Source organism: Oncorhynchus gorbuscha, linkage group LG11, assembly GCF_021184085.1.
Source record: "Oncorhynchus gorbuscha isolate QuinsamMale2020 ecotype Even-year linkage group LG11, OgorEven_v1.0, whole genome shotgun sequence".
Lineage (NCBI taxonomy): Eukaryota > Metazoa > Chordata > Actinopteri > Salmoniformes > Salmonidae > Oncorhynchus > Oncorhynchus gorbuscha.
In genome coordinates this window covers 54772097-54788272 of record NC_060183.1, presented here as the reverse complement: position 1 = coordinate 54788272, position 16176 = coordinate 54772097, and the positions used below count along the sequence as shown (strand labels likewise).

The window sequence follows — 16176 nt, the reverse complement described above, 5'->3', positions numbered from 1 at the left end:
GAGTAAAATCACTGAGGAGGCCAAGCCAGTAAGTAAAAAAAGCCATATTACAACCTGTTGCATTGTTTGCTCTATAACGCATTTGTTCATACGCCATCGTGATATACAATTAGAATGGACCGTAACAACAAAAAGACAACAGTCACAGTGGCGGAGTACATTCAACTACACATATGTTTGTTTCGTCACAACCGGAGAGCAACATCTGACCAGTGAAGTCCACAAAGCAGATATTGCATGTAGCAAACAGTTATGACCTGCAAGGTCAAGCAAGTTCATGTTTTAGACAGTTTACCAAACATCTACCGATTTAGAACCACAGCGTTACCACAGAGTCAGCACAAAGACAACAGGAGCACTGGCTCCGCTATTCCTGCACCATTTCAACTTAAACATTTAAACATCAAATCAACAAGGCTATATATGCTTTAATACACTGAAAATGAACTGAATTATACCAAAAACAATTTAGTCCAATGTTGCTAAATATCATGTGGCTGTCCATGGTACTGATTTCTGTGTGTGTGCACGCAATCAAAACAAATGTTTGACTCACCTTACTGTACTTGTAGACCAGTTGAACGCCAATCCTCCTCTCTTTCATGTTGGCAAAACGGACTATGGTTCTGTCATACAGTATGATTTTATGTATGTTTTTCTGTAAATGACATTTTGCTTTGGATGTGATTTGATTGTGTGAATCCAAATCCAAACTGGCCTCCTGTGGGGGGAGTTTTGCTGCACCAGGACAACCCACAGTTGAGATCAGCTCGACGCTGATTGGCTAGATCTTTTTTAAAATTTTAAATGCAATCAAGGGAGTCCAAATTCTTGCTGGCATCAATCAATAAAATGCTACGGCGACAACGTCATACTCTTTTGCTCCAGACAGCATCAGATACATGGGCTACACATACTAAGAGGCGCTGTTTCCCACGCTCTGATGATATCTCCGGTAAGATTCAGCCACTTGTGAATTTACATAATATTATGAAAACACAGAGAGACAAAAGATAAATTATTTTAGAATTCATATTTTTTTATTGGTCAAATATTTGGGCAAGCCTGGCTTCCTTTGGCATCCATGAATACAGGACACTGGTCAGACAGGCACTGCTCTCTCCCCATTTTTCAACAGCCTCCCACAACATCAAGCAGTCAATTACTTTCATTCAAAGCTGATCACATGTATACACACAGAAGAGTGCAAATCCTATGCACCCTGACACACACATTTGCAGCCGGGCCTGTTGTTATGCAGTCATGCTAAAGCCTGCATCCGTCCATCCAGTCCACATCTGATGTGTGTTGTGTTGTTGTCAAAGAGCCAATACATTAGACTTAATTGAACTCAGTTTAGATGGGTTCTGACCTACAATAGTACTGCTTTTATCTGTTGTTGATTTACTCATCTCGCCATTAAACCCCCCTGACCCTTTTTTCCCCTCATGCACGGCCAAAATGCCGGACAAATATTTTCCGAGGAAATAATGAAATTCCTGGAATTATTAGGAAGAAGGACCTTATATCATGTGCTCTCTGTAGGCCTGGCCCCTGTGCACGCCTCCGGTTTCCCACAGGCCGAGCAGGACTTTTCCACTATGCCATCTCTTATTCCAAACACACCTGGCCCAGACCCCGTCCCAGGAACTAAACCTATACAGCATCCTTATCCTTCCTCACCTACTGGTCTGGACTTATTTCTCTGAAGGAGCGGAGGGGAAATCAATCTAGAAGAGCCAGATCAATAGTAGCAGGGGTTTAACTCTAGCAACTAACAGCAATAACGACATGTCCCCTGTCTGTACCACTTGGCTCATCCTCTTTATTATTCTGTCCCAACACTTAACCAACCATGTCCTGACATGTCCCCTGTCTGCACCACTTGGCTCATCCTCTTTATTATTCTGTACCAACACTTAACCAACCATGTCCTGACATGTCCCCTGTCTGTACCACTTGGCTCATGCTCTTAATTTTTCTGTCTCAACACTTAACCAACCATGTCCTGACATGTCCCCTGTCTGCACCACTTGGCTTGGCTCACCCTCTTCATTCTTCTGTCCCAACACTTAACCAACCATGTCCTGACATGCCCCCTGTCTGCACCACTTGGCTTGGCTCACCCTCTTCATTCTTCTGTCCCAACACTTAACCAACCATGTCCTGACATGTCCCCTGTCTGCACCACTTGGCTTGGCTCACCCTCTTCATTCTTCTGTCCCAACACTTAACCAACCATGTCCTGACATGCCCCCTGTCTGCACCACTTGGCTTGGCTCACCCTCTTCATTCTTCTGTCCCAACACTTAACCAACCATGTCCTGACATGCCCCTGTCTGCACCACTTGGCTTGGCTCACCCTCTTCATTCTTCTGTCCCAACACTTACACCAACCATGTCCTGACATGCCCCCTGTCTGCACCACTTGGCTTGGCTCACCCTCTTCATTCTTCTGTCCCAACACTTAACCAACCATGTCCTGACATGTCCCCTGTCTGCACCACTTGGCTTGGCTCACCCTCTTCATTCTTCTGTCCCAACACTTAACCAACCATGTCCTGACATGCCCCCTGTCTGCACCACTTGGCTTGGCTCACCCTCTTCATTCTTCTGTCCCAACACTTAACCAACCATGTCCTGACATGTCCCCTGTCTGCACCACTTGGCTTGGCTCACCCTCTTCATTCTTCTGTCCCAACACTTAACCAACCATGTCCTGACATGCCCCCTGTCTGCACCACTTGGCTTGGCTCACCCTCTTCATTCTTCTGTCCCAACACTTAACCAACCATGTCCTGACATGCCCCCTGTCTGCACCACTTGGCTCACCCTCTTCATTCTTCTGTCCCAACACTTAACCAACCATGTCCTGACATGTCCCCTGTCTGCACCACTTGGCTTGGCTCACCCTCTTCATTCTTCTGTCCCAACACTTAACCAACCATGTCCTGACATGTCCCCTGTCTGCACCACTTGGCTTGGCTCACCCTCTTCATTCTTCTGTCCCAACACTTAACCAACCATGTCCTGACATGCCCCCTGTCTGCACCACTTGGCTTGGCTCACCCTCTTCATTCTTCTGTCCCAACACTTAACCAACCATGTCCTGACATGTCCCCTGTCTGCACCACTTGGCTCACCCTCTTCATTCTTCTGTCCCAACACTTAACCAACCATGTCCTGACATGTCCCCTGTCTGCACCACTTGGCTCACCCTCTTCATTCTTCTGTCCCAACACTTAACCAACCATGTCCTGACATGTCCCCTGTCTGCACCACTTGGCTCACCCTCTTCATTCTTCTGTCCCAACACTTAACCAACCATGTCCTGACATGCTACCTGCCATGACCATTCACTCCAATTATGCTGCATGGCACCCTACTGTCGTCTACTTCTGCAGAGCAGAGGGTGGTAGCTTAGTCTATATTTTATCCCCGAAGGAGGTTTTTACGGCAACTTTGATTTCTTCTTCTTCCTTTTACGATGTCCTCATTTGTCAGCATGTTTATGGCTGCCCACTTCACCCTTGTGCTCTGTTGTCCTCCTTCCCCACTTACTGATTCTCTTCCAAACGGAGTCTGAGATCTCTCCTTCACTTTGCTTTACTAGTCATTTGAAGCAGCCAGGGCTCTCTTTAATTAATCATTGATGTAATTACATAAAATATTACAGGTCAGTTTTCTGCCGTCGTCTCCCCCTTCAGTTGTCTGGGGCCTTTCAGTTCACCTCCAGTTGCCCTGTGTGTATAACACAACAGTCTCTCTCCGCAAGACAGCTGACAAATATCAACTGAAGAAACTCAAATTTGTAACATATATCTCTCTCATCCAAGAATTCACTGATCTTGTCAATAGGATTTGCCAAGACCACCAGTTTGGCTATTGGATAAGGGCTTTTGACATGGGCAGAAGGAAGGGGACTGACAGTTTCATGGTGTTGGACTATGTGTTCTCATTTATTCCCCATCCACTTCTAGCATAGTATTAGCCAAGCACAGTAAACACATCTCATTCAGTCCTGCTCCACTAGTCTCTTGACAACCAGCCTACATTCTGTCTCAATCTGCCTGTCTAAGCTCCAGGACTTTTCTATTCTGAAATAATTTCTCTACCTCTCTTCTTAACAGTCTTTTGTCTGAAATGATCAACTTTTTGGGGAAATATATTTGCTCTGCTAGCTATTGTGATGTGAAATGAACTGGCTCTTGTTCCTACATTTGTTTAAATCTCCCCCCCCACCCCCCTCTATCTCTCCCCCTCTCGTGCTCTCTCTCCCCCCCTCTCTCCCTGTCTCTCTCTCTCTCTCTGGTCTCCAGAGCCTATTTGGATGTAAAGGAGCTGAAAGAGATCCTGAATTTGGATGGCTCCACTCACCTGAACGTCTTCTTTGCCAACTCGTCTGATGAAGATCTGGCCGGTGTCGCCACTTGGCCGTGGGACAAAGAAGCCCTAACACATTTGGGTAAAGACAGACACACACACACACACACACTCCCCCTTCTCAACAGCCCCCCGTTGTTGATTAAGAGTAATTACAGTGTGAGCCCCGAACAGTCTCGCCATCTCTACCTCCGCACTGACAGTGAGGAAGGTGATAATGAAGCCATGTGGGTCGATGAATAATGCATTATCTCAATCCTACTCCAGCTTCCAGTACATTCTAGTGTGAATAGGTGTTTGTCTGTGTCTGCTCTCCATTCATAGGTGGTATTGTTTTGAACCCCTCCTTCTACGGCACATTTGGTCACACCCACACCATGATCCATGAGGTTGGCCACAGTCTCGGGCTGTACCACGTTTTCCGGGGGATCTCTGAGATTGAGTCGTGTAACGATGCGTGTCTGGAGACTGAGCCCTCGTTGGAGACAGGAGATCTGTGTGAAGACACTAACCCCACACCCAAGTACAAGTACTGCAGAGACCCTGAGCCTGGCAATGACACCTGTGAGCGTCGCCACTTCACACACACACCGTACAACAACTACATGAGCTATGCAGGTGAGATTGCTAACATACAGACACACAAACACGTGCACACTTTCTGACACACATAAACAGGCACAGACACATGCGTACACACTCAGATACATCATACAAACTTGTGCCGATGGTCCCATCACTTTAGAAATAAACACACATAACATAGGAATGTCCTACCATACAGTATGCTGACCCCGAGTGTCACATAAGGATGTAGGATCTTAATTTGAGCCAGTCTCCTTCCTACACCAGGAAAATAATCCTGCAGCAACAGAAAATAATGAATGGATATTTTTGAAGTGGTTGATGCATTTCTCATGAGGGAAAACAAAGTGTGAAATTTCTAAATGTAAATTACAAACTTGAGAAGCCTTTCTAAACCTCAAATACACTGCACGTTTTAAATGCCCTGCAATGCAGGAAAGTTATCCTGCAACAGGGTGATCAAATTAAGATCCTACATCTGTGTGTGTGCCTTAGCAGGTGTGGAATGTAGACATTGCATTGGAAAAACACCCTGGCTAAATTCAGGTAACTGACCTGTGGAGACTGTATGGATATTGCTTCCCTTAATAACATTGCTACAGACTGTACATCCGGGCCCTGTTTTTCTTCCTTCTGTACGTATACAGTATATGTACATTACTTCTCAGGCATTCCCTAACCATTCTCTATTGGCTAATTCAACCTATTAACCTGTATTCTGCTATAAAATATAATGAATTTGAAATCCTACTTAAATCGCATTAATACATAATCTACATCATATTGAACTGTTTCTGATCACCTCTTCCACATAGATGACGACTGTACAGACTCGTTCACCCCCAACCAAGTGGCCCGGATGCACTGCTACCTGGACCTGATCTACCAGACGTGGCAGCCCGCGTCCAAACCACCCCCTGTGCCCATGGCGCCCCAAGTGGTGGGGCAGGAGCACGACGCCATTACCCTGGAGTGGTTCCCGCCTATCTCCGGCCACTTCTACGACAGGTGAAATGAGCTGGACGAATGAGGCATGCAGCACAGTCAGGTTCTTTAGTATTTACTTCCACTCTGCAGAGTACTGGAGATATTTTGGACAAATGGGTTGACTGTCTGTTTTGATTGCATCAAAATTAGCACCTGTCTATTGGCCTGTATAAAATTGAGTACCAGTCCAATTAAACTGTGTCTTAGTGAGTGTGTTTTATAAACTGTATCTAAGTTGGTTGCTGTGCCTGTCTGTTGGTTTCCTAGAGAAGTGGGATCAGTGTGTGATAAATGCACAGAGGGTCGGGTCCTGCTGCAGTACGCATCCAACTCCTCGTCCCCCCGACCCTGCGCCCCCTCTGGACACTGGAGCCCCCGCGAGGCTGAAGGTGAGACAGCTCTCTCCTGGCTTATTTATTACCACACGACTGACTGACTGACTGACTGACTGACTGACTGACTGACTGACTGACTGACTGACTGACTGACTGACTGACTGACTGACTGACTGACTGACTGACTGACAAACTGACTCCTCACCTCTCTGTCTCACCGCTGATACATCTGTACCCTTCAAAGCTCAGTGCACTTCTCCTACTCACTTTACCCATTCATTTACTTTTACTCTGTTGGATTCTAACCACCCTACCCCAGACCATGCAGTACACACAGTAGCTACTGTAAACCACCCACCCTGCCTTGCAAGGCAGGACACACGCCTTCTCAATGTATCCCCACCTTGTCAATAACACACCTAAACTTCTTCCCTCCTCTTTCTCTTACGGATAGCATCTTCACCACATCAGGAACTCTCACTCTCACTAGGACAGTATGAGGCTGAATTTGGCTTCTGGGTCAACTCTCAAACATGCAAATAATTTGGTTGCTGAGTCAAGCCCCAAGCATGCAAATGATTCATCTGAGTCACGGCCCTTGACACGAGCTGAGGGATGCAGCGGGAGTCAAAGTTGAGCCAGTGTTCCCAACGGAATGGAGATTCCGTATCCCAGAAATACCAAACGTGGGCTCACAGCGACAGGCATGGTGGGAACTGGGAAGAGCTCTCCATGGATCATGTCCATGACATCATTTCTCCCATTTCATATCAGGGAAAGTGAGGACAGTGAAAGCTTAAATCAACAGAATTCCCGAAATAGGATGCGTTTTTCTTCCCCTCTCTCCTCCAGCTCTTGCAGAGGATTTTAGAACAACTGTAGAGGGACCAGCATTAAGGAGGTGGAATTTGGTATTTATAAATAGTCTGCACAGCTGTGCACCTCTGACCGCTAGCTGGCTCTGGCATCTGCAGTATTAAGCATTGTTCAGAGTGTGTTGGAGTGTGTTTCAATGTATGTATCAGTGTGTCAGTATATCCGCCATTATTATGCCATTCTGCGTCTAGAGGAAGTTTGATGGCTAAATACACAGCTGATAATATCTGTACATCAGTCTATTCAGTCTAGTCTATATATGGAGATGCAGAGGTATTACAACTCTGTCCAAGGTATTCTGATAAGAAATACATTGAAAAGGAATAGATTATCTCTACTGTGTTGGTATGTTGATAGAGATGCCAAGATGGTACAGTTTCCCAAGCTTCGAAGTTATTCCATTGTTATTCCGTGGTCTTTCAGGGTCAGAGCTGGAGTCTGTAGAATCCAGTGAGATCTGATCAATTTGGCAGCTGTCCGACAGCACATGGCTAATAATGAACCCAGTGACTCATTGGGCTAGGGATCAGACTGCCATTAGTGCTGTGTCTGTGTGCATGTGTATGTGTGTGTGTGTATGTGCGTGCGTGCTCACACTTGCGCACATGTCTATGTGTGTGTCTGTTTGCATGGTCCTTGCTCCACACAGGCTACAGTGTGTGTGTGAGAGGCAAGTCTGGGCTTGTCTGCGGCACTGCGTGTTAACCTCACTGTTTGGAAGTGCTCCCTGTTAGCAAGCAGCAGATTCCCACTCCCCTGTTTACACACCAATGCTAGTCCATCACAGGCTGCTAACAGCTGCATTATTGTGTGTGTGTGTGTGTTGTCTCTATGGCAGCTTATGACAGTCATGTAACCGCCACCCACAGACATCCCGACGATGCAAGCATGCAGAATGCCAATGCCATGAGTCTGTGTATGTGGGCATGTGTTAGCGTAGTGTGTATGTGTGTAGTTGAATGGGTGGCTGAGAGGGTAAATATGTATTTGTGTGTGTGTGTGTGTGTGTGTGTGTGTGTGTGTGTGTGTGTGTGTGTGTGTGTGTGTGTGTGTGTGTGTGTGTGTGTGTGTGTGTGTGTGTGTGTGTGTGTGTGTGTGTGTGTGTGTGTGTGTGTGTAATGGACAGTGGGCATGTTCAGGCATGTGTTTGTGTGTGTGAATAGGCGTGTACAGCCTTATGTGTGCGTTTGTGCGTTTGTGTCTGTAAAACGCCTGACACCTGTCAGTCCCATGGCTCGTGTTCCAACACTTCTGTAGCTAGGAAACCCTGGCGTGGTCAGAGAGAGAGTTGGAGCACCCCTCGTAAATCTTTACTGCTCTAGACCCAGGAGAAATATGGCTGGGGGAAGAGAAACCAGAGGATGAAAAAAGAGAGGGAAGAAACCATGTGGAAACCACCCAAGATAGTTAAGAGAATTACATGTGGTTTGTGACATTCATGAGGAGGATCCTGCAGCTGATTGGAACCAGGAGTGTGTGTGGATGGACGTGAAGGATCTGAGATGTGTGTATGCAAAGTCATGCGTGCACACGTGTGTGTGTATGTGTGTGTGTGTGTGTGTGTGTGTGTGTGTGTGTGTGTGTGTGTGTGTGTGTGTGTGTGTGTGTGTGTGTGTGTGTGTGTGTGTGTGTGTGTGTGTGTGTGTGTGAGTGGAGCGGGTTTATTCAATGAGGGCCTTGTAAATTGTCTGTGTGTGTGCACATACAGTATGTGCATTTTTCTGTGTGTACATTTATGTGTATATGTGCTCGCTACACCAAGCCGTGCATCACCAAGTGTTCCTGTCTGACTGGCCCAGATGTCGGGCCATGCTTTCATTAACAGCAGCCTCCTTTGTAGGCGGGGCAGTGTCAAGCCTCACTGCATTATGTGATGCTGTGTGTGTGTGTGTGGTGAGTGTGTGTGCTCGCTCTGTCTGTCTGGGAGAACAACACTCACTGGGCTCTACTCCATTGCTGTCAGGGCTGCACACTGCAGGGACTCAGGGCGACAGGGTTCAGACACAAAGTACCTGAAGAGAAAGAACAGCTTCCCCTGCTTTATCTCCACTAGCACTTCAATGATAGTCATGAGATAATGATTTGGTGATGGAGAAGGATTGGATAGAGACATGGATGCACGCAGAGACTTACAGAGACATCCACAGTCATGCATGTACTGTACGCTCACATACTCACAAACACACTTATTCTGGAGAATAACAATCCTGACGTGCCCTACCTCAGCATAAGGGATGCTCCCTTAAGGAAATACAAAATATTGGAAAAGACTCCCCTGCCGCATGCCCCTTTGCATTGACGGATGCCCTGTTCCATCTCCAAAACGGTCCAATCCCTCAGTAGTATCTTTTCAAATCCAACAATGGTTTTACTGCTGCAATGCTCCAAATGTTCCAAAAGCTACTCACTATTTCAGAATGTCTTAATGACATTGCTTGTTTCTCTTGTTTGGCTTCTTGGCAAAACTCTTAGCAATAATGAATCACAGTGTAACCTTGAACCCAGAACGTTCCAATTCAGCGTTCCGGTTCATTTCATTGTATAATGTCACAGGAATTCCCTCCGATATCCTATAAAAGAGTTGCACTATATAAAAGCATCTGCGCGCCAGGAGAAGGTTGTGTTTTCTTTTTCAACATTGGGATGTTGAGTGGTGGCCAGCGAGGTTGATCTGGAAAAGAAGGAGAGGTGTGGTGGATGTGTGCTGAAGAAAATATCTGCAAACTCCCCAGGCGAGGGAGAGGAGAGGAGAGGAGCCGGACTGTCAGTCACCACTCTTCCTTCAGGCCCTCTGCTTTCCCCATCACTCACCCTTCCCACCACGTTCTCCATCCCTCACCCCTGTCACCCACGCCAACCGTTTAGACTGCAGATATCATATGCAGAGAGATGGAATGAATGACTGACTGATGTTTATTGACCTTCTAGACTATGAGGAATCGCTTGATTGGTTTAATGTAACAATTGGAAAATATATGCTGTCATACAGCTATGAATGTGTTCACACAGATGACACAGTAAGGCTCTCAAGGGACAAAACACAAGTGAGCAAGACATATTTCCATTGTAGTTCCTCTCATGCCCTCTAGTTAGAGGTCATGGCATGAATTCAAGTAGTGAAAGTTACTTCCGTGCAAGTCAGTCATTCTGTTGTGTGTTTGACTCCATTCCATTAATTCTATTCCAGCCATTACAATGAGTCTGTCCTCCTATTGCTCCTCCCGCCAGCCTCCTCTGAGGACAATGGTTACTTCAGTGCAAGTCAGTCAGTCTGTTGTGTGTGTTATAGAGAGTGTGACGTATGATGGAGAGGTAGGCCCCATTCTTAGAAAGCAGAGTGCATGCCCGGACATATCCCTCTATGTTTATCTATCCGTATCCCAGTTCATTCCAGTCCCCTGTTTCCAGCGCTCCACAATTCCACACCGACTGATTCCCACATGATGCCGGAGGGCGAAACACTACACATTCAACCCTACTGCAATTAAGCTGGAATTCCTCCAAATGTCTCTTTCCTCCTTTCCTAGAACAAGCGATCTCCTAGACAGGTTAATACCCCCATGGGATTAGCAAATCAAGTGAGAAAGCAAGGCCTCCTATTCAAAGGCCAGGTTTGGATTGTCTGAACACCTTGAGGGCCTTTAAACAACCTGGGAGGCAAGGCTAGGTCAAATGCTTCAGAGCTGTTTTTATAACAGAGAGTAGATTTAACCCTAATGAAAAGGTGCTGTCTTGGTTGGATTTTAAGGATAAAATCTGTAATACTCAAAATTACTGTATTGGTAATTCTACAGTGTTTAAAAACAGACATGGGTCTTGCCAAGGTTGCATAAAATCTTTATGCATTTTTTTTTTAACTTACTCTATAGATGATCTTATGATGGATGACATCCCCATCCTGTCTCATGGTAAATCTGGAACCTCTGGTATCCGCAGTAGGAGTTCTAGAGCAGGAGGACAGCCCATCATAACAGCTGACATTACAAAATATTTTCAGTGGCTAAAACTCCTTTCCTCAAAAAGTCAATGAAAAACTAAACACAGAATGTGAGGGGCACATTATGAGAGAGAGAGAGAGAGGCTGGGTGCAAAACTCTGAGTATCTCAGTTCCTCAGTTTCTTTTCTGTCCTTTTTTTCAAAGTTACCTCTACTCTGGCCACACACACACTTACAATAATAAATGTGTTGAGATAATGTGGCCTGGAAACCGAATTCAGTGCTCACTTGATTAAACACTGGAATTTTGTGCGGTGCCCAGAATTGAGGTTAGCAAATGGGTTTGTCGGTTGCCAGTTTGGAAGTGCACAAAAGGAAAACAGGGAGAACACAGTGTCTTCCATAACGCTGGCCTTTCAAAGCGCTTGATGAATGTTGGTATACGTCACTCTGGATAATACGAGGTAGCTGTGGACTCCAAATATGGCTGGAGGAGTGCTGTTTGGTGTTGTAATGACTGCCACTGAAGTGAGAACCTTGTGCAGGGCCTCTCTCAAGAGGAACACAGGCAGCTCCCCTGCTTTACTGACAATGAACTCAGTCCCGTGTCTGTCGCATGTAGTCAATTGCTGAGAAAAGCCAACAACAGCTCATTCAGCCCTGATACTTCACCTGCAACAGCCATTTGTAGTCAGTCAGACCACTGTTCTATATACACATTATATATTTATTTTTTCGACATGCACCTGCAGCTCTTCCCTGCATACAAACGAATTCAAACAACCACACGTGGTCATGTTTGCAAATGCAATAACCAAACCTTTGTTTTCTATTGTATTTCATTTTCTCTGTGTTGGTTGTGTCTGAGTGTGTATTTACTTTATAGTTGTTTATATGTTATGTCTGATCTGCTGTACCTCTGTCCTTTTGACCCCCAGGACCTCCAGACGTGGAGCAGGCGTGTGAGCCCAGCGTGCGCACCTGGAGCCCCAACGCCGGCATCGAGCAGGGAGCCGTGGGACTGTCTGAGTGCCCACTGCAGGGCTGCATGCTCCAGCTAGAATTCCCCCACCCACTGGTGCCCGACTCCCTCACTGTATGGGTCACCTTCTTCAGCCCAGAGGAGACGGCCTTTCCCGCCATCCACAACATCCTGCTCCTGACCGTGAGTGGAAACAACCTTTCGTTGGGCCCTAGTAACGTGTTCTGTGATACGCCACTGACGCTGAAGCTGGACGTGGAGGAGGAGGTGTACGGTGTGCAGTTCTTCACCATGGAGCAGCACCTGGAGATTGATGCTACCCTGCTGGCGTCTAAGCCCAACTGCCTGCTGTGCCGCCACTGCAAGCCGCTCCGCCACCGACTGCTGCGCCAGCCACCATTCTCGCATGCCCCCCACGGTGTGGTGTTGAACGAACCTACCAGGCGATACACTGACAGGTGAGGGACCAGACTGGGGTAGTTAGCGGTTTACTGTCAGTTACATGCAGCTTTGAATGTCTTGACTGTGTGGGTTGTACAGTATTGGCCTAACGTAGCTTAATGATACACCAGGATTGCTGCGTTCTCTGCTTAATGGGTGAGAAATTGCAGAGTACGCATTATCTCTTCACACTGCAAATTAATCTGATCTTGAGCCCAATCTCCTCACTGACCCTGGGTCGGGGAAAAAAAATCATATTTTTGCACCAAGTTGTTATTGGTCAGGGGGTGAAGCAGAGCCAAAGTTAATATGCTGAGGCAAGCGCTGCAGCTGCAGGCTGGGCCCTGCCTGCCTGCCTGCCTGCCTGCCTGCCTGCCTGCCTGCCTGCCTGCCTGCCTGCCTGCCTGCCTGCCTGCCTGTGTCCAGAGGAGCAGCTGGTGTGGTCTTCTTGGCCCATACTCTGTCTACCCCAGCCAGGCACCAGAGATCTGGGCTGTGGGCTCCGTATATCTCCCCTCTGGGATGGGCCTCAGCCTACCTCCCCTCTCTCTGGCTCTCTGGCCAGTCCAGTCCTGGGCGGAGTGATACTTGCACCGGTAGAATTAAGTGTTTTTGACTATTTTGACGATCTCAGAAATGTTTCGCAGTTAAATATTATGTATTTTGGGGTCTGAAGAAATCTTTTAAAATCTCAAATTAGAAACCTCTGTGAAAATGTTTTCTATAAAGATAAATGTCATGATGTCTCAATGTGTTATTTTCAAACATCCTCAGGCGTGTTCGGTGGGCCACCACCAGTTTGATGGTTTCAAATCCACTGGCCAACACCCACTTCTCGAATCAAAGGTCATTCATTGCGAGCCACATTTTTGGGGGGACCTGCTGGGGAAAACAAATGTCTTGTTGATGGCATTATCTGTGCACGGTGGCAGAGTTTTGTGCTTTACTTTCATGGAATGTGCTGACTAGATAAAGGTAGCACTCTCCACGGCGTTGCCATGTGTTGTGCAATTTCACTATCATGCTGTCAGCATAGTTCACATAAGAAGGAAAGTGGATGATAAGACACGATAGGGTGAGTATGCCTGTTATGCAAGATAGAGAGGGTATGCCTGCGCGTAGCACATCAGAATAACACCTGGTAATGAAGCATTTATAATGGATTAGTAAATAATTTATTCATGTTTTAATCATTACTCCCTCATTTGTAAATATTAGTAAGCTAGTTATTCCCACATTCATTAACACATTTTCAAGTATGTCATTATGTTTCATAAGATCGTTCATAAGATGTTGAATATAGATCCTTATAAACCCTTTACTAATCATTAGTAAAGTATTTTTCCCAGTATCTAAAGTGAGGGCTATTTATACTTTATAAATACTTTTATGAATGTTTTGAATGCCCAGTGTCATTTCTCACGGAAATATGGACATGTCATTGGTAGACATTCCAGCAGTACCTGATGCTCCATCATCATGTCCTGCTCCATCATCATGTCCTGCTCCATCATCATGTCCTGCTCCATCATCATGTCCTGCTCCATCATCATGTCCTGCTCCATCATCATGTCCTGCTCATCCTAGGTCTCAAAATGGCCCCTGGAACATCAATGGTTAAACAACAAGCCCACAATACAGAGGATGTTTAAGAAAATATATTCAACATTTCATTCCGAAACAGTCACACTGTTGTAGTAGTGTGGTGTGTAACTTCATACACACTCTATGCTGAGCAAAGTAATGTTTTTCTTTCCGAAAATGCTTACATTACTGTTTATTGCTGTTGAACTTTTCTACCAAAACCAAAGTGTGGATTGCAGTCACTCCTTCGAGCAGTTCATAGACTGCTCATGAAGTAAGAAAACAAATATCTGAATACCTGATTTAGCTGAACTATCCTAATTACATTTAAAGAGTTACTCCCATTAAAAGACCAGTAAAAGTGCAGCCCCAAAAAATTGTATGTGGTTAAAATACTGAAGCACTGGAAGCATTTAAATACATATAACATTTCTATCTGCAAATACCTCTAAATGTCAATCACATATCAGTAGTAATTAAGATAAACATCCATTTGAGAAAAACTGTCTGGTCCTGCCAGCTGTTTGCGAGGTTGACAAAATTGGCAAAATTGGCATTTACAACTCTTCCTCACGTCCTTGCAACAGTTGTTTCACAACAGTTTTTGTGAAAACATGTTTCCTTAAACATCCTGTACTGTGTGCTTATTCTTTTACCATTGATATGCTCCAGGCTATTTTGAAACCTTAATAAATCCCCTTATGGTCTAAGGGTGCGGGATGGCTTTCTACTAAGCTAACATATGGAATTGTTTTAAGATGGTCATACCAAGGACCATTTAGATATTTGATTTTTGAAATTTTAGGACCCCTGTAGGTATCAAAAAAATATTAAACTAATGAAACATTGAATTTGGCCTTAGTGCTATTAGCCCCTAGAAACACATTGAATAACAGATTCATACATGGAACAAGAAATCAAAATGAGAATGTTGAGAAGTGTCTGTCCTTTACCTGAGAGATGTAAGAAAGGTCAGAAAAAAAATAATGTGGAATTATCTGTATACCGTTGACGTGTAAATGCCCCATTCCCTTCTGTGTAAATGCCCCATTCCCTTCCGTGTAAATGCCCCATTCCCTTCCGTGTAAATGCCCCATTCCCTGCTGTGTAAATGACCCATTCCCTTCCGTGTAAATGCCCCATTCCCTTCCGTGTAAATGCCCCATTCCCTTCCGTGTAAATGCCCCATTCCCTTCCGTGTAAATGCCCCATTCCCTTCCGTGTAAATGCCCCATTTCCTTCCGTGTAAATGCCCCATTCCCTTCCGTGTAAATGCCCCATTCCCTTCCGTGTAAATGCCCCATTCCCTTCCGTGTAAATGCCCCATTCCCTTCCGTGTAAATGCCCCATTCCCTTCCGTGTAAATGACCCATTCCCTTCCGTGTAAATGACCCATTCCCTTCCATTCATTTTTCATCCCGGTACCAGATTTCCTTCAGATGAGTCCTGTGACACTTGTGGGGGTCGTAAAGCAAAACGTCAAGAAAAGCAAAACGGAGAGCAAAACAGAGAACACTCATCTTTCCATAGAGTGCACATATTAGTTTGTAACCAGAACCATTCGGACGCTACGTTTTCGTGAAAAGACCTGGTCTGACAAACAGCGCTGTGGCTCTGCCACCTTCCACCGCGGATGCAAAAGGCCAACATTGGCGTATGCGGTGGTATGAGACGCAGCCCATGCAAAAAACAGACATTTCTAACTTGAACAGACAGATTTTATTATGTTAATTAGATGTCGGACATCGATTAACGCGGACATCGATTAAGGAGCGTCAGGTACTGCTGGAATGTCTATCGATATTTTGTGAGAAATAACACTGGCCATTCAAAAGAAAGTATAAATGGCCCTCGCTTTAGATTAGACCCCACAAAAATACTTTACTAATGATTAGTAAATGGTTTATAAGGACCTATATTAAACATCTTATCAGTGTGATATGTGTCAAGTGTGAATAACTAGCTTATTAACATTTACAAATGAGGGAGTAATGATTAATACATTATGAATAAACAATTTACTAATCCGTTATAAATGCTTCATGACAAGATGTTATTGGAATGTT

General features: G+C 45.4%; 1 protein-coding gene across 2 annotated transcripts in view; it reads left to right on the top strand.

The window, feature by feature from the left end:
• Positions 1-16176, top strand: part of LOC124048944 (pappalysin-1-like) — a 125660-nt gene that overhangs the window by 17075 nt on the left and 92409 nt on the right. For both annotated transcript variants that reach the window (XM_046370133.1, XM_046370132.1), the window contains exons 4-8: positions 4320-4465; positions 4708-5001; positions 5784-5976; positions 6223-6344; positions 12042-12543. In XM_046370133.1, coding sequence (XP_046226089.1) covers positions 4320-4465; positions 4708-5001; positions 5784-5976; positions 6223-6344; positions 12042-12543 — 1257 coding nt within the window. The remainder of the gene's footprint in view (positions 1-4319; positions 4466-4707; positions 5002-5783; positions 5977-6222; positions 6345-12041; positions 12544-16176) is intronic.